Here is a 26,620-nt window from a genome sequence, read left to right as displayed (position 1 = left end):
AAGAAATTAGATATTCGTATTCCTTTTAGGTAACTTCAAAAAATGTTTACGTTCCATTGTTGATTCTGCTTCATATGTGCTATTATTGAAATATATCTATTTTAGGAGCTTATGATCTTGTATTGTTCTCTCTCACTTGGTGAGAACTCAGTCTTGAGTTTTGAAATGTCAAAGTATAAAAAATATGAAAGTCGGAACTTATCTTCTTAACAAGTGAAGCTTGCATAACTTCAAATTGTAATGAGAAAATATAAAAGCTTAAATCAAGGATTTTGGAGATATGGTGAATTGATTAGGAATGAAAAATCGAAAGAAGAACCACCAAACTTTCCTTGCCATTAGGAGCCAAAGAAATTTTTGGAATAGTATCTTAAGTGGAGCCTCTTTATTCAGAATGTCATAATTTTCAATCTCAACAATATCATTGCTTACAATTTAATCAAATTTAAGGTTATATTTGTAATGTTAAAATGAGTAAATTAGGCAACATGATAAATCGAATTTAGGCTCTAGTACTAATTGATGTAGAACAAAATGAGTTTGAATACAAACTTAAAGAACTCTTTTTTTGAAATAAAAATGGTATAGTATTGATATCAACAATAGAACAGAAACTTAAAGAACTTTTATTAAGAACAAGACTTAGATATCTCGAATATCAATAATCAAAACAATATCTCGATAATTGGATAATAATCATGTGTAGACTACTTAAAAATTAAGTTAGGTACCTTATTTATAAACATTAAATACATTGAAAAGTAGGAAATCTAGAAAATCTAATAAATAGTGAAATAAGTTAAATAGAAAGAATTGGGGAATAGTAAATCTGGGAAGTAGAAAAATGAATCCTCCTATTTTCCTTTATTATAAAACTTTCCAAAACTTCAAGGAGATTAGATCTTTCTATTTTTTTTAGTGAATTTCCCAACGTGCTTATGTTTTTTTATTGATTCTGTCTCATATTTTCTATTATTGAAATATATGCATTTTAGGAGATTTGTGTTTTGCATCAGAAATTGTTTAAACTTATACCATTTACTGTTTTAATTTGTTTGGGAAGAAAGAGCTAGAAGAGATTTTTAGGGTAGAGTTGCTTTGAATGTTTTGTAGAGAGGTCATTATCTCCTTGTTGAAGAGGATCTTTGGAACTTTTTTGGTATTTTGCCTTTAAATAACTAGCAATCAAAAAGGAAAATTAATTGTTTAAACTTTAATGATATACTTTTGAACTAACTCTTCTATTTTATTATATTTCTAGCTTTCGAGATAGGAGATACGAGTACAAAGGCCTTAATAAGGTTTGGAAGGGAAAGTTGTCAGAGGCCAAAGCAAGTGGGAATTCTATCAAGATCCAGGAAGCACAAGTATGTTAAATTGTTAAGTATTTAATATTTTCATTCTATGATGATTCTAGTTTTCTAATTTTGTCCTTGCTTATTGATGTTTGTAGGACATGGTTGTGCTTTACGACTCCTTACAGCTTGCTCACAAGTGTATCCTTAACTCCTTCTATGGATATGTCATGCGCAAGTGAGTTAGTCTCAGTCATGTTTAAAAGGCTATTGATCCAATTTACATTAGTTTGTGTGAGATTTATGTTCTTGTCAGAATGTTACTTTTGTGTGTGTTTGTTTTCTAGGGGTGCTAGATGGTACTCAATGGAAATGGCTGGTGTCGTCACATACACGGGAGCAAAAATTATTCAGAATGCTCGATTGCTTGTTGAAAAGATTGGAAAACCACTTGAATTAGACACAGATGGTATTTGGTGTGCACTTCCTGGATCTTTTCCAGAGAACTTTACTTTTAAAACAAAGTAAGCATTTCACTTTCATAATTTATGTTAGAGCTGGGTGCTAAAATTTTGTCTTTTAATTTTCTTTAAGTTTTTCTTCACATTATATTTATAAAGAACCAAAACCATCGGTATAATTAGAATTTTTAATTTTTAATTTATTCGACGGGATTGTGGCACATTTTGCATGCTTTTCTTAAATTGTTGACAAATGGTGGCAATATATGTATCAGAGACATGAAGAAGAAGCTGACAATCTCTTATCCATGTGTTATGCTTAATGTTGATGTGGCGAGAAATAATACAAACGACCAATACCAGGTCAGCTTGGGATCCGGTTTTATATAATTGCTGAGGTTTTCATTTCAGATTTCCATGTGCTTTTTTCTCATGGCGTCCAATCGTAATTTTCAATAGACACTCATTGATCCTATCACGAAAACGTATTCAACTCATAGTGAATGCTCAATTGAATTTGAAGTGGATGGACCATACAAGGTAATAATGGACCGGAACTTTTAAATTTCAACTGTCTTTTCAGATATTAATATTGATTATTTGATTGTTCTTTCCTGCAGGCAATGATTCTTCCTGCTTCTAAGGAAGAGGGAATTTTGATTAAGAAGCGATATGCTGTTTTCAATGATGAGGGAACATTGGCAGAACTTAAAGGTTTTGAGATCAAGCGTAGAGGTGAGCTGAAACTCATCAAAGTCTTCCAGGTATCCCTCTCACTTTTTTTATACTTTGTGATTTGAATGTCTAGGAATCCAACTAGTATTTTTATCTCGAATTGAGTTTGAACCATGTTGTTGAATTTTCTGGATATATGGCCAACTTTCGATTTTTCTTTCATGAAAAATAATAATCTAGTACTAGTAATATTGTCGATTCTAGATGTATTTAAAAAAGAAAATATTGTTGATTCTAGATGGCCATCAGACATCGCTATGTATTATAACAAATGGTTTAGAGACTTTGTATGAGAATGTTGGATATATAATACGAGTATGTTTTGACAATTGACATACTTAACAATGAAAATTTTTTAAATTTTTGTTTCTGATTAAAGAAAAAAACAATTTTTGAAGATATACAAAGTTTGAGTATTCTAGTTGATAATGTTATGATATAGTTGTACTAAGATTATGTAAATAATTTAGAGTGTTTTGAGACTCAACATGTATTGCATTATAGGAATGTCTCCTAAAAGATCAGGATTGAAGAGAGTCTGAAGTACACCTTTCCATTGCCAATCGTCCTCATCGAATCCAAATCTTGAAATTCATATAAGTTTGAGGAAAATTTAGTAATACAATTATGATCTTGGGTAAGATTGCTTACTGATGACAAGTTGCAATCCAAATTAAGTACATGAAGTATTCCTTTTACGGTTAACCTTTTTGAGATGGGGATATAATCTATTCCGATCACTCTTGAGTGAGATCTATCAGTTATTTTTACAGTGAGGTTCTCTTTGCATCATGTGGTCTGATGCTCCTGAGTTGATGATTCAAGTATCTTGACTTCTTGAAATATCATTACGAGCACTAAAAAAGTTATCTTTGTTGGTTATTGTCCCAAATTTTATGTTTTTATTGATGGTGTTTTGATGTAGGAACAAATTTTTGAAGGGCTTTTATTTGCTATTTATTGAATGGGTATGATTTTTTAGTGGAGACACCTTCATCAATAGATGCATGATTTTCTCTACTTTCTTTTTCTGTGGTGATTTTGTGGTCTTCAAATCGATTGTTTTTTCATGAATTTTTCAGCAATTATTTTGAGTATGATTTGGTTTTTTACAATAATCACACTAAGGCTTTACTTTTCTTTGCCGGTTGTCTGAGTAGGGATGAGGCTTTGGGCAGTTAAGGCAGTGTTTTGCCTAGTAGTAGGAATTGTGAATATCTTCCAACCTTACCTTTTTTTTGCTTTCTTCTCTTCTTCGGAAAATACCTCACGGATATCCTACAATGTTTCATTCCGAGTATTCTTTCCCGAACTTGATCAAGATTTTTATTTAATCTCATGAGAAATCTTTCCAAAATTTCTGTGTACCGTTTAGCATCATCTGGATAGTTCCACGCAAGTTTCTCAAACACATCGAGCAACGGCCAGTAACGAGTAAGCATACGGTAACATTGAGTTATAAATAAATCTCTTTGTCATAGGTTGTAGAGATTAAATTCAACAGTAAAAATTTCTGATTCGTGGCTGCTTACCAAATATCGTGTGCCATTACATGCGACAACAAATTCTCACCAATTTGTCATGTAGTTAATTGGTCAAGACATAACCAGATTATTATCGGCCTTCCAAGTTCAGAATTTTAGGTCTTCAGTGGTTGATTGAGTGACTTCTTTGCTAAAGTATTCTTCTCTCACTTTTCTGCAGATATAAATCTTGGCCGATTGAGCCTATTGAATGTAGTTTCTTCTGTTTAGCTTGTGGCTGGTGATCGGGATTTGAGTGACTTCCTATTTTGTTGGTTTGGTAGAAATAGTTCTATTAGAACGAGATATCACTTTAAAAAGGTCATTGGTTCTTACTGTGGTCATCTCGTATTTGGTCATTGACAAGAGATAAAAGTTTTTTTCTCTCGTTTTTGTTAGGTTCAAAGATTCTGCCCTGATACTATGAATTTTTTTTTTGAAATAAAAATGTAGAAAAGTATTATTCACAATAGTACCAAGGGGATACGACTCGTATACAAATTATTTACAAGTCAATAAGGTGATCAATAACATTTCCAAAATCTTCCATCCTATTAATGTCATGACCTAAAAGCGTAGACCCAAAAACATGGATCTATCTATCTCTAATATTACCCATCTCTCTCTCAATACTCTCAAAAGTTCTAACATTTCTCTCTTTTCACGCAACCCAAAAGAGAGAAAGAGAAATCATTAGTAAATAGCATTTGTGTTCACATAAGCCCGCTCAAGCACACAACTCATCCTTAATCGGCCCGACATTCCCAATCAATTCCCAAAAGCCGATACACCATGGTCCGAATATTGAAAACTATAGGACACCGAAGAAAGATGTGATTGCAAGATTCCTCCTGCTTTTTACATAAATAATATCTATTAACCACAGTAATACCCTCCTCTTTAGCTTATCAATTGTCAAAATGCAATTCTTACTTACTTCCCAAACGAAGAAAGCAACTCTAGGTGGGGCCTTTTCCATATATGTTTTGCTGGGAACAGAACATCCTCATTGCCATCCCCACTAATTTGGTGATTGTAGAAATTCTTGACCGAAAAATTTCCGTTTTTTCTCATTTTCCATAACAGTTAATCATTACAATTTTCAAGTGGGATATGTGAGAGAATTAGCAGCAAATACCATGAATTTTGTTAATAAATTTTCTGTTTATTAAATTTTTGTGATACTTAATTTACATATGCATCTATATACATAAAAAAAGATTAGAGAGAGTTTTTAATGGGAAACTAAGTAGAAAGATCTCCTTATAAAGAAAAATTATTATTAACTTCCATACCTAGGAGATCTTGGCAGGATATACTATCAAAATTATTGAAGTTTTAATGTATAAGGATTTATCCTAATTGTTACATCCTTAGATAATGGTGGTAGTTATTTGGTAAACTAGCTTATAGATTTCAGATTGAAATTTTCGATAAAGAGAACACTTTTTTTTTTAATTTCTTTTGCAGGCTGAACTTTTTGACAAATTCCTTCATGGGTCAACCTTAGAGGAATGCTACTCTGCTGTTGCTGATGTTGCAAACCGCTGGCTGGATCTTCTTGATGTATGAGAAAAAAATTGGTGCACTGTTTTCTAGCATCAAAATCTCTTCTCTGATGCGTACTTCTAGTGTTCTCATTTGTCTTGAACTTGATGTGTTAGTTGTTTTTGATTGACTGTACTGCAATGTGCATGATAAGTTTGAGAAACGATACAAAAGAAATTGCTAATAATTTTCTTGCCACTTTCTCATTTTTCCATCAGAATCAAGGAAAGGACATTGCAGATAGTGAGTTGCTAGACTACATATCAGAATCCAGCACAATGAGCAAGTCCTTGGCGGAGTATGGTGAACAGAAGTCATGTGCAGTTACAACTGCCAAACGCCTTGCTGATTTTCTAGGTGATACAATGGTCAAAGATAAAGGATTGCGTTGTCAATATATAGTTGCATGTGAACCAAAGGTATTCCTTTTTCTGTATAGATTGGAATGCATCATTTATCTGTTTACTTCTCTAGTTATTCCCAAAGAAGGCTTAAATGAAAAGTTCCTACTTAAATTTGTAGAAGTTTCTTAAATGCATCATTTAGCTGTGAACTAAAGGATTGTATTCTCTACTTAAATTTGTGGAAGTTTCTAGTGACATCTATATCTCACTTTAATAGTGTAATTATAAGCTCCTTTTAGAGCATATTTTCATAAGCAAAAGACTTTTATTTATCAAATTTCATTGTTGTAATTTTATATGATCAGGGAACACCTGTTAGTGAGCGTGCAGTTCCTGTTGCAATTTTTGAAACAGATTCAGGTATGTTCTTGTTATTATTTACTGAAAACAGAATTAGAATCTATAATTTTTCTGTTACTACAGAATTGTACAACTCTCTCCCATCTTATCGTACAGGAGTTTACCAAAAGACGAAACAAATCAAGTAATTGACTGCACCTAATTAATTACAAAATATGCATCTAAGTAATTAATGAATCAATTAATGATTTTTTGTTATTAAATGTCAATCACAATCCCGTAGCATCTGGGATTCCTATAATGATTTTCTTTCATTAAAATGTCAATTATATTCCCCTTGACATCTGAGATTTTCACACTCCCCATCAAGTTAGATTCTAGATATCAGTCATATCCAATTTGTGAAAAAAATTGTCAAAACTTTGTTGAGGAAGACCTTTGGTGAGGATGTCTGCACTTTGCTCTTAGGTAGACACATATCTCATCCAGATAATACATTCTTCTGTCTTTTCTGTATAAAATGTCAATCCATTTCCACATGTTTGGTCATATCATGTTCTACAGGATTGAGTGAGATATTGAGAGCGACTTTGTTGCCATAGTAGAGTTTTATTGGTAACTTGGCTTCTATTTACAACTCCTCCAGAAGTTTTTTTAAGCCATAATCATTCACAAATTTCCTGTGCCACTGCTCTAAACTTGCTTCAGTACTACTTCTCATCACCACACTTTGTTCTTACTCATTAATGTGCCAGAAAAATGTGCAACATCTGGTAAGTAGACCTTCTATCTTTTATTGAACTTGCCAAATCTATATCTGTACACACTTATATTCCCCTAATTTCACTCTTTTTGAAGAATAATCCCTGTTATGGAGAGCCTTCGAGATACCTAAGAATATTGTAGGCAGCATATAAGTGAACTTCTGATGGTGAGTGCATGTATTGGCTAACTACACTGGCTGCAAAGACATATCTGGTCGAGTATGTGATAGGTAGATTAGTTTGTCAGCTAACATATGATACTTTCTTATTTGAACTAGTGTTCTTCCTCTTCCATCTTCTTCCCTGACTCAACTATTGCATCACTCGGTTTACATCCCAGCATACTAGTTTCAATCAAAAGGGTCGTATACATGTTTTTGTCAAGAAGTGCTTATCCCTCTATTTGATCTTACAACCTTATCCCTAATAAAATACATTGTTCTTAGGTCATTGATTTCGAATATAGTGGCCAAAATTTTCTTCGATCTCCCCATTTCTTCTGTATCATTCACTTGTTAGGATTATATCGTTTACATAAATGATTAGAATTGTTTTCCTCCCACTTTAGACTACAGAATAAAATAGTGTGATAAAATTTTTCCTGTCAATATCTTTGTCCTTTTATCACTTTAGCAAACCTATCAAACCATTTTCTTGATGATTATTTGAGTACGTAAAGAGATTTTTTTAAATTTACAGACCTAATCTCTTTGTGTATCAAATCCAGGTGGTATTTTCATATACACATTTTCTTTGCAGTTGCCATTAAGAAATGCATTCTTAATGTCAAATTGTTGAAGTTGCCAATTTAGGTTGATTGTGGAGGATAGAAGAATCAAATTGAGTTTAATTTTGCTACTAGTGAAATACTTCTTTGTAATAAACTCTATAAGTTTGAGTGAAGCTTTTCACAACCAGTGAAGCTTTATATCATTTAATAGTCTCATCGGCTTTGTATTTCAGTATAGACACTCATTTTGCAGCCAATAGACTTTTTACCTTCAGGCGATGTTACTTTCCAGGTTGCTTTTTCCTTTTTCTTTTTTTTTTTTTTTTGAGAATTTGCATCTCTTCCATGACTATCTCCCTCCACTAAGGAATCTATGGTGCTACCTATATATTTTTTAGAACTTTGTTTTGTCAAGATTAGAGATAAAGGTATGATATCTTGTAAACAAAGCATCTTAGGGCATGTATTTTTAGTAATGATAAAGAGTACATGATCGTGGTGGTTTTTTGAAGGCAATAGGAAGACTCAAATCAACAAACTCATCAGGTGATGAATGATTATTTAAATCAACAGACTCATTCGATGATAAAAGATTACTTAAACCAACGGATTGGTGAGGTGAAGATCAGATGACTCATGATTGGTCGTAACTATCAATAGTTTTGATTCTTTAATGCTTCGGTTATGAAAGCCTCATTGTACTTTGTCTTGGGCTTTCATGAGTAAACCAATATCTCTTTTCTCCTTGGTTCTAAATCTCCCTCTAAGTTTAAATTTCCTTCTATACATAGCATATGATGATTGGGTAAGATGATCAGTGGAGATGGATCATAAAGATCAAAGTTTAAATTACACCAATTTTCATTCGATGTCTCCCCCTGAAGATTGGCGTGTCAAAAGTAAGGAATGTTTTCAAAAAACTTAACATCAAGGCTGACAAACACTCGACATATAGATGGATCACAGTATTTGTAGCCTTTTGTTGTAGGTGAGTATCCAATAAAGATACATTTATGGGCTTCTAGTTCTAGTTTATCACATTGGGGAGAATGATAATGAACAAATGCCAATGCAGTGCAACCAAACATTGTCAGAGGAAGATGTGTGCCAAGACAAGAGGTAGGAAAAAATGATTGAAATTTTTTGAGAGTTTCAAATGAGAGAATTTGGCAAGACATTCAGTTAATGAGATGTGCCGAGGTTCAAATGACATCTTCCCAAAATATTTTTGACATATTCATAGTGATCATAAGGACACAAGCAACCTCCAGCAAATGCCGATTTTTTTCGTTCGACAACTCTATTTTGTTGTGAGGTATTAACACGTGAATTTTGATGAATAATTCCGTTTTCTTTCAAAGATAGTCACCTGAAGTGGAGTTAAAGTATTTTGTGCCATTATCACTATGTAGGATTTGTAGATGTTTGGAACTGGGTGTGAATCGTAGATTAGAAATTGATAAATACTGAACAAACATCTGCATTTTCTTTTTTCGAGTACACCCAACATACTCGAGTGTAATCATCTACGAACATAATAAATCATTTTGCATGTGTTCGATTGGAAGTACGAGAAGGGCCCGACCAATTATTATGAATCATGGAAAAAGGTTTGAAAGGTTTGTGTTCAGATTTTGGATGTGGTGCTTAGTGTTGCAAGTTTCTATAATGCCATATTAGAATTTCATTTTTCCTAGAAGTAGAAGCATAACTACAAATTGAAATTTTATTTTAGTTACTTATTTTGGCTTCTTCAAAGTAGTAGAATCCTTCATAGTCCTTAGCACTGCCAATCGTCTTTCCCGATGATAGGTATTGAAAAATATAATGAGATGGAAGGAACATAGCTGAAAATTGAAGTCTTTCCTCAACTACCTGTCATATGATAAATTGCATGACAATTTTGGGACATGAAAAATGAATTTTAAGGTTAAGGGATCTGAGATTTGAATACTTCATTTTTTAGCGACCAAAGAAAGTGAACCATATGCAATTTTAACTTTCAAATTTGCAGGACAAGGTGAATAAGTGGTAAACAGATGATAAGAATAAGTCATATAGTTAGAGGCACCAGAATCAATTATCCAAGAATTTTTTGAGCTGGAGGTTATGCTCAATGCCTTTAAAGAATTACTTTTGTGAGCTAATGATCCTAAGGAAATATGCATAGAGGAGGGGTGATCCGATGTTTGAAAACTAGAAAAGAGTTTAATTGATTGTGCCCATTCTCGGGAGTTTTTCCTGTTCAACTTCTCCATTGTGAGTTGGAGGGAGCCTTTTGACTCATTAGAACTCATGATGAAGTATACCTCTTTTTCTTCGAAGGTAACCGATCCTCTATAGATGGTCTTTGACATTGAGGGCTGGGTTAGATGAATCCTGGCTTTGATTTCATGAAAACATAATTTAAATTTATAATTTTTCTGTTATTATAGAATTGTATAACTCTCCTCCATCGTATAGTACAAGAGTCTACCAAAAAAAAGAAGAAATAAATCAAGTAATTGACTGCACCTAATTAATTACAAAGTATATGCCTAATTAAGTAGTGAAATTAATCACTAATTTTTTACTATTAAATGTCAATCAGAATCTCAACGCATCCGAGATTCCTATAATGATTTTGTGTCATTAAGTGTCAATCATAATCTGTTAACATATAGGATTTCCACATTAATTTACATATGTTACTTTCTACTTCTATTTCATAGACTAAAGAAACCAATTTTACAATTTAACTCTACAGAAATAATGAAGTTTTATTTGCGAAAATGGTGCAAGACTTCATCAGATGTTGGCATTCGTTCCATTGTTGATTGGTCCTACTACAAGCAACGACTTAGCTCTGCTATTCAAAAAATTGTCACAATACCTGCAGCTATGCAAAAGGTTTGCTTACCTTTTTATTTTGTGTTTGGATCAAGCCATTTCTTATTAGCATAAGTTTTTACAAAATATTAGTTTAGTTTTATTATTAAAAATAAAGGTTTAGTGTTCTCTCGTTGTTGCCTTATTTTCTGTTGATTAGCACCAGTAGGTAGTTTAGGCTCGTGTTTGATTCACGCATTCACCCTAACGAGTTTGCGCATGAAGAGACGTGTTAGTGCATAAACAATAAGTTGAATAGTTTCTTATGAGTTTAAATATTTAGGATAACAAGGGTTTAAGATAATCAATTTACCTCTATTATTCAACAGTCCTTTCTTTAAGCAGTATATTTCTTAGCTACCTAAGCATTTGTTTGGTTTCTCCAGGTTGCAAATCCTGTCCCAAGGGTAGTTCATCCTGATTGGCTGCACAAAAGAATTCGTGAGAAAAATGATAGGTTTCGTCAACGGAAGTTAGTTGATATCTTCAGCTCATCAAACAGGGATGATCCACTGGAGAGCACTCATGACGCTATAATCACCAATTATGTGATAAATGAGGAGAATGTTGAAGATTTGGAAGACTTGCAGAATAGAAGGGTACAATCTTTAGATGGACGTAATCCAATTGTTCGCAGCTATGAACAACGTACAGGCAAGGCAATGAACCGACCAAATTCCATGCAATGCAAAATGGATTCTGTTGGTAGTTTGGAGAAGCAGTCTTCAACATTACAGAAAGATTTTATGGCCTCTGAAAACATTGACAAAAATGTCGATTATCAAGGATGGCTTGATTTGAAGAAGAGAAAATGGAAAGAGACACTAGAAAAGAGAAAGAGGCAAAGGTAAACTTTCCTATGTCATCTGAGGATAAAGGCCATGTTCATGGTATGGCATCCTGGTCCAATTCAAAGTATAGAAATTGCGATTCTTGAGATTTTTAATCTAATCTTATATTGAGAATTCATCCTTTGACAATTGATTTTGAGTTACTCAAAATAAATTGTGAAAATCACAGTTTACATAAATAGGTAGATGGGCAATGAACTTTTCTTATTTACAGCCAGTGCCTACAGTTTTAAGACTGCTTTTAGATTGAAATGGTAGAGATTTGATTGGGATCTCTGAACATAGAGCTGTGACCATGACTGCATGCATTGTTGATTGTCCTTTTAGCTTCAAACTCCATTTGGGGGAATAAGAAGCCCCTATGATAACAAGGTACAAGAAGATGGCCCATTAAAGAAACAAAATATTAATTAATACTTCTTGTATGAAAGTTTAAATTATGTATTCTTAAGGTACCTACCAAACTTAGTCCCTGCTTCTTGTTTGTTATTGCAACATTACGTATCATTTTTTTTTTTAAAATTTTAAGAGCTGCTTCCTTTTCATAATTTTTAATGTAATCTAGATTTGGTTTCGAAAGGACACCTATATCTTTATGCGTTTATCTAGTTTTTCAACAACAAACTTCAAGAAAACATTATTACATTTGGCAGGTTGGGGAATTTGAATACATGCAGTGCTAATGCTACTTCTAGGCTGCTAAGGGATAAGGTAAACTATAATGATCCTCAGAGCAGGAGAGGTGTTAGTTCATATTTTACAAGGCCTGAAGTAATGTTAACTCGCTGCCATTGGCAGGTATGAAGTATTCATTTTATCTCCATAATTTGGCATAAAATGATTACTATATGACTACTTAATCTTAAACTTAAATTGTTCAGATAATTCAACTAGTTCCAAGTTCACAAAGTGGCCAATTTTTTGCTTGGGTTGTTGTGGAAGGAATTATGCTTAAGATTCCTGTAACTGTTCCAAGAATATTTTACCTCAATTCAAAAGCACATATGATGGAAAATTTTCCTGGAGGACATGTCAACAAGACTCTTCCTCATGGAAAGCGCAGCTATAACTTAATAGAGGCAGGTCTTTCTTGCTGTTTCTTAAATTCCTGCTCTCTATTATCTTTTCAGATGTAAAGTTTCTAGGATTTAATCTTTCTTCTGAATTTATTAGGTCATAATTGATGAAGATCAATTTAAAAGGGAAAGCAAGAAACTTTGGGCTCTCCTAGCAGATCCTGAAATTGAGGTGAGCACATTAAGATTAGTGTAGTATCTATCGGGAAATCAAAATAATTCATCTCTTTGTTCGTTTAGTTTATTCTTCATGCTCATTTTTCTTTCTTATCATTATTGTTGTTGTTATTATTATGTTTATTATTATTTTATTGTTATTTTTATATATCATTACATATGTAAGAAGTTAAAGCTAATAATAGTAATAATAATGATAGTTATACTTATAATTATTATTGTTATTATTTAATAATAACTTGTATATTTTGTTTTAAAAAGTGATTACTATTTTCATCTATATATATATATATAATATTTTATTAAATTAAACAGATTGTATATTTTGGGTGTTATTAACATAGAAATATCAATCATAAAGTTTACTACTTTGTGCTAATTACAAGTAATATAGTTATAAGCACAAATATATTATAGAGAAGCAGTATTTGCATCACTACTTTTTTTTGCTGTTAAATTCACAAATTTTGTCTTAATTGCAAGTCATATATCTATAAGCAGCTACATTATGCACAATACACTGTGGATATAATGTTATTTTTATTACATCCCTAGATAAAAATATCGAAATCTATAGCTTTTATATAGAAATTATATAATTCACATAATACTCATCTAACAAATAGGTTATTAATATCGCAATATTGCCTTAAAATATTTATATATAATTTACTGAACAAACAGAAAGGAAGATAATTACAAGTATTAACTAAGAAAAAAAGAATAATAATTGCTTGGTATTGTATGTTAAAAATAAATTTCCTATCTATATACAAGGAATATATATTTATTAATAGGAGATAAACATAGGCGAAAAATAACAAATAGTTATAAAGGATTAAAAATTTATTTACGTATACTATTATTTGAAATAAAAGACATAGAAGAGGTAGATTAAATATTTTATAAATATTTAGTAATTTAATGAATATAATTAAATCTAAAAACTGTTAAATATAACTTATTTGATGGACTAAGAAATAAAAACATAATTTTTTAAGTAATTATAAAATAGAAATTAACAAATCAAATGGTCTCACCTGCCATTAATTTCAACATACATAAATTACATTTATTAGACGCATAAATTATTTCATATATACTTTCTTATATTTTCTTATATTTTATCCCTTCTAACCTAGCTGTCTTATATGAATATGAGATCTATTTGTCTACATGCTACATTTTTATATAGTGCGTGCGGAGTGCTAATGCCCTCTAGCTTGATGGGCATTAGCATTGCTCTTTCAGTTTTCACCGTCAATGACCACTCTTATCATAGTAAATACAGTACCGTTAGGATCATGGGTTTAGTTTTGGAGCACTGGTATTTGTAACTATCACTTACCTTTTCAGATTTATCACCATTAGTGATTTACTTATATAGAAGTTTATATACATATAGGTAGACTGTGTTATAGAAAAAAACTTACAAAAAACTTCTTAACTTGATAGTACATATTAAATATAAAAAAATTATTATTTTTCAAAGAGATCATGTCTAAACATTTAACTTGAAAATATTTTAAATTAGTCAGACTTGTAAAAATTTTGCAAAATAAGAAATCAGCTAAATAAGTATAAATATATTAAAATCAAACAATTTTTATCAAGTATTTTTTATTGATAAGTTGGGATCGGCCATTATTAGCCGGTGTTCGGCCCAGTAGAAAACTCATCTCCCCCATCCCTGTTCGTGTTTGTTTGGATTGTGCTTATGGTGAGCCCAAAAATATGATTGTGTTTTCAACATTGTGATTGTGGATTGGTAATTATATTTTTTTTGGGATAAATTGTGGATTGTTAATTGTTGGGAATGTAGATTAGATTCATTGTGATTGCAGATTGTCAATCCATATGATTATATAGTCTCCTTTCTTCTCTTTTTTACCTTTCTGTTTTCTCTTTGGCTCTGCTGCATGACAGCTTTGATTTTCTTGAGTAACCATGTTAAGAACTTCTAATATGTTGTTTGACAAACATGTTTCTTATTAAATGGCAGGTCTGCAAAAGAAACATGTTTTTTCATGTTCCTTGTCATGTTACTGTTCCTAATCTGCTACTAATTCCTGGATATTGAAATGATTGTTAACATCTGTATGAGTTCTCCAGTAAAAGAAAAACTGGAGTATAGAACTCTAAAAAACAATGAATTATGGAAGTTGAAATTCATGCTGCTGATGGGAAATCTTATGCCACTACTCTATATGGTTCTTTGATTATGGCAGGGAATATATGAAACAAAACTGCCACTGGATTTCAATGCTATTCTGCAGCTTGGCTGTGTGTGTAAAGTGGAAAAGTCAGCTAAGGAACGAAATGCCCAGGATGGATGGAGTCTGAATGAACTACACATGAAAACTACAACGGAATGTCCTTACCTGGAGCAGTCAATCTCTTTCTTTTACTTGTATCATAGGTAATTTTAACACTATGCTTGTTGGTTGTCATGTGGCTTTATGATGATTACTACTCAGGCTACTTTATTTTGGAATGGTTCCCAAAATATTTGGTAACTTTCTTCTTTTATTCGGAAATCTCAATAACTGTTAAATCATTTGAATTAGTGTTTTTGATTAGTCTACCTGCTTTCTCTTATACTATTTCGATCTCTAACAATACAGTGTGGACCCTCAGGTCCTTGAGGGTTTACAACTGTAAATCCTATTCTATTTCGAATTTCCTTCAGATTGTTTACTAAGTCATAATTTGGTTCTCTTTCTCTCTCTCTCTTAAGAAAGCAAACATATCTCCAAGGTTAAAGAACTTTTGTTTGGACCATGATCCTAAGCAGAATTTTTTTCAAAGATAATGAATTAATTTAAAGAAAGGAGGGAATACAATATGCAGGAATTAGTTATCCTCTATCAAAACGGAAAAAAAGGGGAAAGATACAAGAAACCAAAGAAAATCAGTTGGTAATTGCGAGTGTTCTTGTATCTTTCTCTATTTACCTATTCTAATCTAACTATGGGCTCGTTAAGAAGATATGGGCTTGTTAAAAAGAAAAGTACTCAAAACTTTAATAATTTTCTTCATACATAAATCTGTTTGAGGGACATCAATATGGATTTATTACAAGGGAAGAAGGAGGTAATTACTCTTGAAGTTATCCAACTTATCCAGAATCTAATAGCCACCATCTTGCCTTGACTTATTCCATCTTTTACTACCAATACATACTTACAAGATAGACTGGAACACATATAATTATTTACTTTTTGGTACATAATTCTTCTATTGGGTACAGCTTCTCTTCCTTTTCTTTCTCCTTTGGTACACCTTATCAAAAGGTGTTATCTTTTCACCGTTACCGTCCATAATGTCACTCCCTATAAATTGCATTTGTCCTCAAGTGCAAAGGATGGGTGCCAGAGGGCAATCTGATCAGCATGTTCCCATGATGACTCCGCTGGAAAAGGTCCTTCCCAGTTAATAAGGACTTCATGTTGTCCCTTGTGCTCATGGAAATCCAATTGAGCTTGTGGAAAAAGGAGAGGAGCTCCATGCTGAGTGTGAGGAAGAGAAGAAGTCACATGTTGCTGGCCATAAAACTTTTGAGAAATGAAACACGAAAAATTGAGAAATGAAACACAAAAAACTGGATATATTCATTGGTTGGTAAATCTAGTCTGTAAGCCAGTTCTCCAATTTGTCGGAGCACTGAAAAAGGACCATAAAAATGGGGAGCTATGAGCTTCAACAGAACCATATCACCAACCTGAAAATTGACTTCGTGATGATTAGAATCATAAGATTGTTTCACATGGTGTTGAGCCTATAGAATTTGGGTGCATAGGTTCGTTAAAATCTTATCAAGTGTTTGGAGTTCACAATCTACAGCTTGTCCTTGTGATAAGCTCGAAAAGCATAAATGGAGTTAGGTGTTGGGAAACCGTAGACTACCTTATAAAGAGTAGCGTTAAAAGAAGAATGAAAATCAGAGTATTGTGAGCATATCAACCTATTCAATCCACTTTACTCAATATGTAGGATGGTCACCTTTAAAACAGAGGATATACATTTTTATAGTGCATTTGACCACCTCAGGCTGCTCATTTGAGTAGGGTAGGTAGAACTGAAAAAAAATTTAATGCCTCTAATATAGAAGAGTTCCTTCCAAAAAAGGCTTGTAAATATAGCATCACGATTACATTCGATGGACTCTGGGGATCTTGAAGATGTGGTCAAAGAAAAGGCAAGCGACTTTAATTGCTGTATTAGAATGAGATAAGGAAACCAAGTGAGTATATCATGATAAACAACCAATCACCACTAAGAAAACATTTTTACCATGAGATGTAGGAAGAATCTCCACATAATCCTCGGAATATCAGACTAAATCTGTTAGGGAACTGGTAGCAGTTGCAGAAGACCTGCAGGTTGTGAGTGGTCCACCTTATTACTTGACAAGTGGAACAAGAGGGAACAAAGTCATTTATGTGAGATTTCATTAGTTTCCAAAGGAAGGCAACTGAAATCCTCCTTAATGTCTTTCAATAACCTTCATAAAGCTGATTGTGAATGGTAGGTAATAACAGATCCCAAAAGGAAAATTTGCCCTCTATAAAAAATTAAGTCGTCATGAACTTCCTAATGATTGGTTGCGTCCTCAAGGTTCGATTTAAGAGTTAATTAAGTGAATTGGAATTGTTGATTGCATCACCAATGCAATCTAAGTTATCTAGATAGGGAATGAAAATTGCATGGTAGCTAGATTTTAGTTCAGATCTTCTAGAAAGTGCATCAACAACAATATTTCGCGTCCCATGCAATATTCTACAACAAAATCAAAGCCTAAGAACTTACTAGTTTGCTGTTGTTGAATGGAGCTCAAAAGACAATACTTTGTTAGGAATAAAAGAGAAGAGTAGGGTAATTTAGGAATATCGCTTAGGAAATATGCAGAGAATATCCAAGGGATTATGCAGTTAATATCCAAGGAAATATGCTGGGGAATATCTAATCCAGAAAAAAAGAAAAGAGTAGGGTAATTTAGGTATATTGCTTAGGAAGATGTTAGAGAATATCCAAGGAAATATGCTGGAGGATATTCAATCTTTGTACCAATGATTGGCACTATAAATATGTAAACAGATTTCTGCATGAGGCAATGAAAAAAGAATTTAGTGATTACTTATACTCTCTCATTCTCTTCTCTCCGATCTTTTTCTCTCTTCTTCGCTCTTTCTAGCTTTTTTCTAAACCCTAATGAGCCAAGAGAAATTTAAGACTGTGCTGATTAGTTTAATACGAAATTGCTGTCCCAAAGATACGATAATGATATACTTGTTACACTTTGCAAAGGTAGAAGAGGATGCACTAAACACATTCTTTGTGTATCTCATAGTTTGTGTTATTTGATAATTGCTCACTATTTCATAAAAATTTCCTTACAAGTTTGAATGTTGAGTTTATTTCTAACACAATACATAAGGCATGTGAAAATAGAAAGAATCTATGAATATCAAAATGTAGGCATTTGAGAAAAATTAGACATGGGAAATGGTGGATCTACTCAAAGGTAAGAAACCGGTGTGATTTAAATGAGTGTTTATTATCAAATGCAATGGGATGAGACAATCAACAGATATCAAATGCACTGGTAGCCAAGATGAACATTATGCAAATTTTATTGTTATTAATTGCTCATTTTGACTGATAACTACAACAATTTGATGTAAAAAATACCTCTTTGCATAGTGAGTTAGAAGAAGAATGTACATGAATATTTCACTAGCATTTGATGGAGAAATAAGACAAAATAAGCTATATAAACTAAAGGAAGTTCTGTACATACTCAAGCAATCACCAAAAGTATGGTTTGACAGGTTTGTAAGGGTGATGATAGATTTGGAATTTAAGCAGACTATAGGAGACGAGACTCTGTTCATCAAAGCTCAGAGACAAGAGGAGTTACAACTCTCTTAATATACGTTGATGATGTTATTGTAATAGAAGATGCTAAAGAAAAATTGATACTTAAATAGTGTTTGGAAAGAAAATTAAAATTAAGGAACTTAATAAGTTGAAGTATTTCATGGAAATTGAAGTCGCTCATTCAAAATTTGGAATTTTTATTTGTCAACGAAGTACATTCGTGACATGTTGAGGGACACCGGCAAGTTAGCATATAAACTAGTTAGTACTCATGTTGATTCTAATAACAAATTTGGAATAGTTGAAAAAGATATGCCAATTAAAAAGAAATGTATTAAGATTAGTTAGAAGATTGATATATCTATCCCACACGAGAGTATACATCTCTTATGTAATGAGTGTTATAAGTTAATTCATGCATTCCTGTTGATTCGAATAACAAATATGGAATAACAGAAAAAGACATGCCAATCAACAAAAAATGTAATAGGATTAATTAAATGTAGTAGGATTTATCGGGAGATTGATATACCTATCTTACGCAAGAATAGACATCTCTTTTGCAGTGAGTGTTATAAGTTAATTCATGGACAGTACAAAATAACTACTCCTACAAGCAGCGTACAAAATATTGCATTATCTTAAAAGGTCGCCTTGGAAAGGAATTATGTTTTGAAAGAATGATATATTACTCCTAGAAGTCTATATTGATGTAAATTATGTAAGATCAATTGTAGACAGAAGGTCCATCATATAATACTATATCTTTTTTGGAGGCAATCTAATCATCTAGAGAAGTAAGAAAGAAATAGTTTTGAGATAGTGCAGAATTAGAATTCTGGAAAATAGCACAAGTGGTATGTAAACTAATATGGATAAAAAAGATTTTAGAATATCTTAGAATCAAGTGAGAAAACTCTATGCGCCTATATTGTAACATCAAAACGGTCGTAAGTATCACTCACAATCCAGTGCAACACGACTGGACCAAACATAGTGAGATCGATATATATTTTATCAAAGAAAAACTTGAAAGCAGTCTAATATGTACCCCATGTATGCCTAACAATTCTCAACTAACAGATAAGTTAACTAAAAATTTTAAGTAATCTAGTATTCCAAACTCTTATTAGTAAGTTGGGGATGGACAATATCTACTCTTCAGCTTGAAGGGAAATGTTAAAAAATGGTAAATTAGGTTAAATGGAATATAAGGGTAAATTTGAATCTTTTGTAATTAATTGTAATTTATTTTTTATTTCCTTTCTAGTTTTAACAAATTTATATAAAGGGTCTTAATATTCAATAGAATACACATTAAACCATTCTTAACAAGCCATTATGCTTTAGCTAACTAAAACCTTGGTTTATGCTTACTCTTGTTTGTCATTTTTACATGTTGATAAAAACTTCATTTTTTTTTAACTCATCAGTTGTCCATTGGTAATTTCTTTCAAGTAAATGCTTCTACATGGTATGCTTGCTACAAAACAAATAAAAAACCTCATGTTATTTATTTTGCTCTTTATTTTCATTTCAGCATCTCTGCTGGGCGGGCTGTATATCTTGTTTATTTTCCTTCATCAGAAACTCTATTGGTTTTGGTAGTTAATCCCTATCAAAATAAAGACTTGTCACCAGCAATCCTAGAAAGACAATTTCGTGAAGCTTGTCAGGCATTATCTAGCAAACCACCTCCTCAGAATGATATCCTTTATAAGGTGAGTGGTTGTTTTCACCAGATAAAAGCTTTCTTGATCTTCTCAACCTGCATGAGATTTCATCTTTGTTTTGTCATATGTACTAATTTCAGGTGGACTATGTCGGACATGTCAAGGATGCTGAAAAGATTTTACAACGAGAAATTAATGAACACAGGTTTACATATAGTCTTCCTTTTTTCTGGAAAGAGAAATTGTGTGGCCCCATAATCATATAGAGCATATGTTTTGATTTCTGGTTTAATTGCTTGTTCTAAAGTTTTACTTATCTTTTGGTTAAAACTTCCCCCTATTTCTATTTATCTTTTGGTTATGATGTTAGCCTGTATGGTGTTCTGTTCACCAATAGTTAGAAGTTTTCTGATTTCTAAACTGCCTACTAAAAATGTGCTATCAACCGCTGTTTGGGGCTCTTAAATTCCTGAAATTTTTTACTTTTTTTGTAACTTAAATGTTTAATTGTATGTCTTCACTCATTTTCTGGTTGTGCGGAGCTTCATCGTGTTTTGACCAGTTTGATTGAATATGTCTAATTATTGTATTTTGTGACAGACATCAATATAGTGGCCCTATAATTGCTCTCATTGAGTGCCCAGATGTACCTTATATGAAGGCAGGTATTCAAAGTCTTAATGATCTCCCCTGCATAAGCATTCCTTTCAATGCTCGTGATAATCAGTATCAGGTAGGGGCATTGTGAAAGTATCTGCTTACATGCATATGTGTTTTGCTAATTAGCACATGCTCATTATTGCTCAAAACTTTACTGTCTGTGTAGCTTCTATCGTGGCAACACCCAGCAGCAAAAATCGCTGTTCAACGTTGTGCTGCATCATCCCAGTGGTTGAATGAGAGAATTTCTCTCTCAAGATATGCTCATGTATTATCTACGTCCATGTCAATGAAATCGTCATTTCTTTATGTTTAGTGAATTTTATTTTTCTTTTTTGAGAAATTAACATTTTGCAATTGTGGATTAGGTACCATTGGGAAATTTTGAGTTCGATTGGGTAATGTTCACAGCAGATGTCTTCTTTTCAAGAGCGTTACGTGATCAGCAGCAGGTTCTCTGTTACATGATGTCTAAAAATATAAAGTAGCTTGATTGACTGGAATTTTCTTTTTTTTTTTCCCTTTTATTTACTAATGACAACAATTATTATTTGACGCAAACTGCAGCCTTATCTCTTTCTTCCTTTTCTTTTTCTTTTTTAAATAATTCTTGTATTGCCTATTTGTTATCTAAATGGTTCATGACAAAGCTATGACTAACTTGGTAGTTGAGTGTAACAGGTACTATGGATATCTGATAATGGTGTTCCAGACTTAGGAGGTGTTCGTGAAGAAGATACATGTTTTACTGATGAGGTATGCATCAAGACAATAAATCATTTGCATTTTGGGTTCTTCTAGACAGTGTGTTTCCCTTTAATTAGTTGCTATTCAATTTTTTCGCTGTTAAATTGAAATTATTTTTCAGTGATAGTCATAGATTTCCTTTTGTTTATTACAATGTTCAATAAAAGTCTTTCTATGCTGAACACTTTTATGATACCTGTTACTTGGAATAGGTACCTCAACTACTGCTTACATACCCTGGAGCATATAGAAAGGTTTCTGTGGAGCTAAAGGTTTGGAAATTACATCATCCCATTGCCTTTTAAAGTTTTTAAACGTCTTCCTGTTTTCCTGCCCTTGCGTTCTGTCCTTTGTTCTGGACATCTTGAGGAGCATGGCGAAAGATACGTGGTAATAGAGTTAAACATATATGAACATATTTTTATACAGATCAATCACTTGGCTGTGAACGCTCTTCTGAAAAGCAACCAAGTGAATGAAATGGAAGGGGGTGCTCTTTTAAGTTTTGAACCTGAAGTGAATTCTGGAGCACACGGTTTGAATGACCGTTGTGATTTTGATGAAGCTGCCGCATGTGCTCCTGCATTCCGTGTCCTGAAACAACTGATTCAGAGGTGTCTTTCTGATGCAGTTACATCAGGGAATGTATTTGCTGATGCAATGTTGCAGCATCTATCTCGGTGGCTTTGCAGGTTTAGCATACATACTCATAACATGTCTTTCATTGTTGATTGATATTCTCACTGGATCTCTTTTTTGTTGAAGCCCCCAATCAAAACTTCATGACCCAGCTCTTCACCGCATACTTCACAAGGTAAACGTTGTTTGTATATGTCAGTTCTTTTTGTTTCATGCATAAAAAGATTTGGTTGTCAGTTAAAATGTTCTGTTGTGTTTGTTGGCTACAAGAAAATATCGCATGCTATGTAACGTTCTGCTTCTTTGTAGTTCTAGTAAATTAGATTTCCTTGATAAGAAGTGCTGCATTATGGGCTAGTGGAAATGTAGTGCGGGCAAAGCATATCTGTTCTTCTGGTATTTCAATACTAATTATCATTTGCCTTCTTGAGGAATTTTTGACTTCTCTTTACTGCTATTAATACTCAGGTTATGGAAAAAATGTTTGCATTGCTGTTGGCAGAATTTCGCAAACTAGGTGCTACAATAATATTTGCAGATTTCTCAAAGATCATTATAGACACAGGAAAATTCGATATTTCTGCAGCTAAAGCTTACTGTGAAAGCTTGCTGAAGGCACTTCAGAGTAGGTTCGTCACAGATATATTAACTTGCCGAAGAAAAGAATTTTGACTTTTGAAGATACTACCTCCTTATCTTCCATCAGGGATCATAGGATTAGGACCTTGCAACTCTTGTTTACGGGTTATCCCATTGTTGGGGAGGTGGATATTTTTTTGAGCCTTTTGATATTTGATCGCTCTGAGTGAGGTTTCTTCTGTACATGGGCGATTCCCCTTGGTTCTTTTTAATTTTATTTCTTTATACTTTTCTTTAAAGAAAACTTTCTTCCCTTCAATAATTTGTTTCTTTGACATTCACAGGGAACTATTTGAATGGATTGAAATTGAACCATTGCAGTTCTGGCATTCCTTGCTTTTCATGGATCAGGTTTATCTTGTTTCCCCTTGATTTTTATTCTTTTTTCCAAACAATGCCATGCAATCCTCTTGTTTCTCTTCTTTGCCATGTTGGTTGTTTTCCTCATAAACCATTATGGTTTACAGATTATTGCTACATTTTCTTGATAGTGGTTGATAAAAGAATGTTCTAATTGGACTCTTATCTTTAATAAAAAAGTTCTTAACTGGTCAGTCCAGCAGATACTACATAATCTTTCCATAGTGGTTTAAGTGAGAACATGTTGAGTCATATGATTGCTAAAGATTTTCTGGTTGATCTTTTCCACCTTTATCTTTTCCTTTAATTGGAGTAAGTATTATTCCATACTTTTGGATAAGTATTATTTTAATTTGGTTTATAAGTAATATACAAGTAGCATAGTAATTCAATTTTTTGAACTTATCTCTGGATTGCTAGTCAACTCAAAAAAAGAGTGGGTTGGTAGGAAATAATTTAGCTGAGGTGCTGGAATTGGAAATAGTCAATAGGATTTATGTGCTAGATTATCTTGGCCTATTATCTACCTAGGAGTTCCATTAAGGGACAACCCACAATGGCAATCTTTTTAGGATGGGATGTTTAGGAAGGCAACTAAATGATTGTGTTGAGAATCAGCAATTTAATTCAAGGAAATCTGCTACTTGATTCTTAGGGATACATGGAAAAATATTTTATAACTCTAGGGATTTGATTTATTTCCTAGAAATAAGGATGTCAATTTGTTTTTTGTTTTTTGTTTTTTGTTTCTTGTGTTTTTTTTTCCAAGTTGTATTTTGTCTATGAAAGGAAGAGTACTTTTGCCTTCTTACTCAATAAAAAATACAATCTTTTCATCACTTATTTCACATGTTATCAAAGACAACATAATTTACCCTCTTTCTTCTCTATTTTCTATTTACACAAGAGGTCACTAGGTCGAATGTGTGGATCAAGCATGTCTCCAAACTTTACTTGAAACTAAACTTCAATAAAAATAATACAGGCAGAGCTAAAACACTAAACCTGTGGCTCCAGTACTATGTGAAATTGTTGATCATGGTCAATTATGTGAAATACTTCAGCTTATAAGAAATGACCAAATCTATTATTTATATTGTAACAATCACATTGCATTCCGCCTTGTGTTTTAATCAAACTAATTAGTCTCATAAATTTGTAAAATAGTGCAAAGGAGAATCTTGATCGTGTTGTGCGTCCCAAAGAAAAAATGAAAGGAAAATGTTGTTAACAAATGGCTAAAATATTCGTGTCAAGAAATCGATAAATTGAGACTAAAAAATTTATCTTCTCATGGTGCTTTTTGATAGCTATAAACTAATTGATTCATAAGATAAATGAGGAGCAATTTGATTTGATGTCAAAATTACAAAAGGAGTTTGCGATACAAACTAAAATCTCCCCTGGGGATGACTAAGTAGAGGTAAAAACCATTGTTCAAGTTAAATTCAATCCACTGATAACTTTACCTGGTATTATTTACCTGAAACATACTTTCGAAATATTTTGTCTAATTTATGGTTTTTTATTTTGTTTGAAAGTATAACTTCGGTGGAATTCCTGCAAAACATGATGAGGCTTCACTTGACAAAGTGGATATTGTATCAAGCTGGAATATTGCTCGCTACTTGCCTGAGAAAGTTCAGGTTGGTTGCTGTCTGAAATTTTCTCTCTCTCTTATTCTTTTCTGTTTCTATGTATGAACATACATGTCTATTGTCATGTTTGAGGAACCTTGTATTGGCCCAGTGAATTTCTAGAAGAATATCATTGCAGGCTTCTGTTAATTTGATGATCTTCACTCAAGTTCATATCTGGTTTTTGCAGGATCTTTTTGTTTTTAACATTTCTAAGTTTATATATGACCCATGGAAATTTGCACAAAATCAAGGTGTTGTGAGAACATCTGCACAGAATGACAGCTTATGCACTCCATCAATCACTGTTGCAGCTGCGGAGACATTTGAACTGCATATGGTAGACTATCTCAGGCAGAAGGTGATTATTATTCTGAAAGCTGCAAAATTATATTCCTTATCTGTTCTAGATTTTCCTTTAAGTTATCTGTTATCATATATATTCTGCAGATCAGGTCCACCTTCACAGAGACACTTCTTGAGAATGTTCAAGATATTGTTTCTCATATGAAGGAAATGAGTAGATCTCAAAATGCACAAGTTACTGGTAGTGTCTGCAAAGGAGATTATGCTTTAGAGTTCATTAAGCATGTGTGTGCAGTTCTTGCTCTTGATCACAATGTCCAGCATGATGTCCTGGTAATAATCTCACCAAGGAGGTTTCTTTATTCAAATCAATTTGTGAATATGCTACTTTTTAATGTAGCGGAAGCTAATCTGCATATAGGAAAAGAAAAAGAGATTCAAGAACAGAAAGAACAAGGGGGTGATTAAGAAAAGGAAACATCAGGGAAGGGAGGGAAGAAAGACTACAGCAACAGAATAGATACAAAAAAAAAAAGATCTAGATAATCAATAAATTAAAAATACTCCTTCTAAGATAAACTAACTGTTGACTATGATATTTTATTATTTTAGTTTACTATTTAATTAGTTAGTATTATATAATTAGAATTGTAGTAGAGTAGTTATTTTCTAATTAGTAGTTTAAGGATTTTATAAATATTCAGGTGTAACAACTTAAACGCTGAGAAATAAAATTATTATTTTTTCTTCTAAAATCTACATGCTATCAGAGTTAAATAAAGTTATTTTAGGGTTTTATTTCAAGATTCTTTTCAAATCCTAAAATAACACAATATGTTTGGTTGGTACTCTTTTATCAAGATGTACTCTCATCACCACCCAAAATAGATTTGAATATGCTGATGTGTTCTGTGGTGTTTACAGTAATTTTCAGCTGTGGTTCAGGCGTCGGTAAAAAGTGCAGCCGCATTCTGCAGGCGTTAGAAAAAAGTGCAGCCGCACTCTGGAGACATTGGTAAAAAGCTGTAACTAAATTTGCAGACGTCGGTAAAAAAGTGCAGTCGCACATCCGCAAGCGCTGCTAAAAAGTGCCTAGAGGTGCTGGTAAAAAGTTACAGCCGCACATTTATAGATGTCGGTAAAAAAAGCCACGCCATTCCATTTTTTTGCGCACGTTCAGAGATTTGTCTGGATAAAATGAGCCAAGCCAACTTCAATTTGTTTTTTTTAACCGATTTCGAGCCGTTTTAGAGCTGAGTATTAGCCGTTTTAGAGCCAAATTCGAGTCGTTTTAGAGCCTAACCCTAGTCGTTGAGCCTGATCGAGCCGTTTTGAGCCAGGTCGAGC

At 32.9% G+C, this 26,620-nt stretch overlaps 1 protein-coding gene across 3 annotated transcripts in view; it reads left to right on the top strand.

The window, feature by feature from the left end:
* LOC110817276 (DNA polymerase epsilon catalytic subunit A-like) overlaps window positions 1-26,620 on the top strand; it is a 79,468-nt gene that overhangs the window by 39,518 nt on the left and 13,330 nt on the right. For all 3 annotated transcript variants that reach the window (XM_088213517.1, XM_088213516.1, XM_088213515.1), the window contains 29 exons: window positions 1,262-1,367; window positions 1,454-1,533; window positions 1,643-1,819; window positions 2,032-2,119; window positions 2,216-2,296; window positions 2,377-2,520; window positions 5,485-5,580; window positions 5,781-5,981; window positions 6,272-6,326; window positions 10,507-10,649; window positions 11,015-11,475; window positions 12,133-12,277; window positions 12,361-12,558; window positions 12,653-12,727; window positions 14,961-15,151; window positions 20,153-20,333; window positions 20,426-20,490; window positions 20,886-21,018; window positions 21,112-21,213; window positions 21,314-21,397; window positions 21,627-21,701; window positions 21,905-21,964; window positions 22,122-22,384; window positions 22,458-22,506; window positions 22,800-22,960; window positions 23,255-23,321; window positions 24,872-24,976; window positions 25,158-25,328; window positions 25,418-25,606. In XM_088213517.1, the coding sequence (XP_088069643.1) occupies window positions 1,262-1,367; window positions 1,454-1,533; window positions 1,643-1,819; window positions 2,032-2,119; window positions 2,216-2,296; window positions 2,377-2,520; window positions 5,485-5,580; window positions 5,781-5,981; window positions 6,272-6,326; window positions 10,507-10,649; window positions 11,015-11,475; window positions 12,133-12,277; window positions 12,361-12,558; window positions 12,653-12,727; window positions 14,961-15,151; window positions 20,153-20,333; window positions 20,426-20,490; window positions 20,886-21,018; window positions 21,112-21,213; window positions 21,314-21,397; window positions 21,627-21,701; window positions 21,905-21,964; window positions 22,122-22,384; window positions 22,458-22,506; window positions 22,800-22,960; window positions 23,255-23,321; window positions 24,872-24,976; window positions 25,158-25,328; window positions 25,418-25,606 (3,946 nt within the window). The remainder of the gene's footprint in view (window positions 1-1,261; window positions 1,368-1,453; window positions 1,534-1,642; window positions 1,820-2,031; window positions 2,120-2,215; window positions 2,297-2,376; window positions 2,521-5,484; window positions 5,581-5,780; window positions 5,982-6,271; window positions 6,327-10,506; window positions 10,650-11,014; window positions 11,476-12,132; window positions 12,278-12,360; window positions 12,559-12,652; window positions 12,728-14,960; window positions 15,152-20,152; window positions 20,334-20,425; window positions 20,491-20,885; window positions 21,019-21,111; window positions 21,214-21,313; window positions 21,398-21,626; window positions 21,702-21,904; window positions 21,965-22,121; window positions 22,385-22,457; window positions 22,507-22,799; window positions 22,961-23,254; window positions 23,322-24,871; window positions 24,977-25,157; window positions 25,329-25,417; window positions 25,607-26,620) is intronic.

The sequence above is a fragment of the Carica papaya genome, chromosome 2, assembly GCF_054855325.1.
Source record: "Carica papaya isolate Zhongbai chromosome 2, ASM5485532v1, whole genome shotgun sequence".
Taxonomy (NCBI): Eukaryota; Viridiplantae; Streptophyta; class Magnoliopsida; order Brassicales; family Caricaceae; genus Carica; species Carica papaya.
The sequence above is the reverse complement of the archived record's forward strand: the minus strand, read 5'-3'. Positions and strand labels throughout refer to the sequence as shown.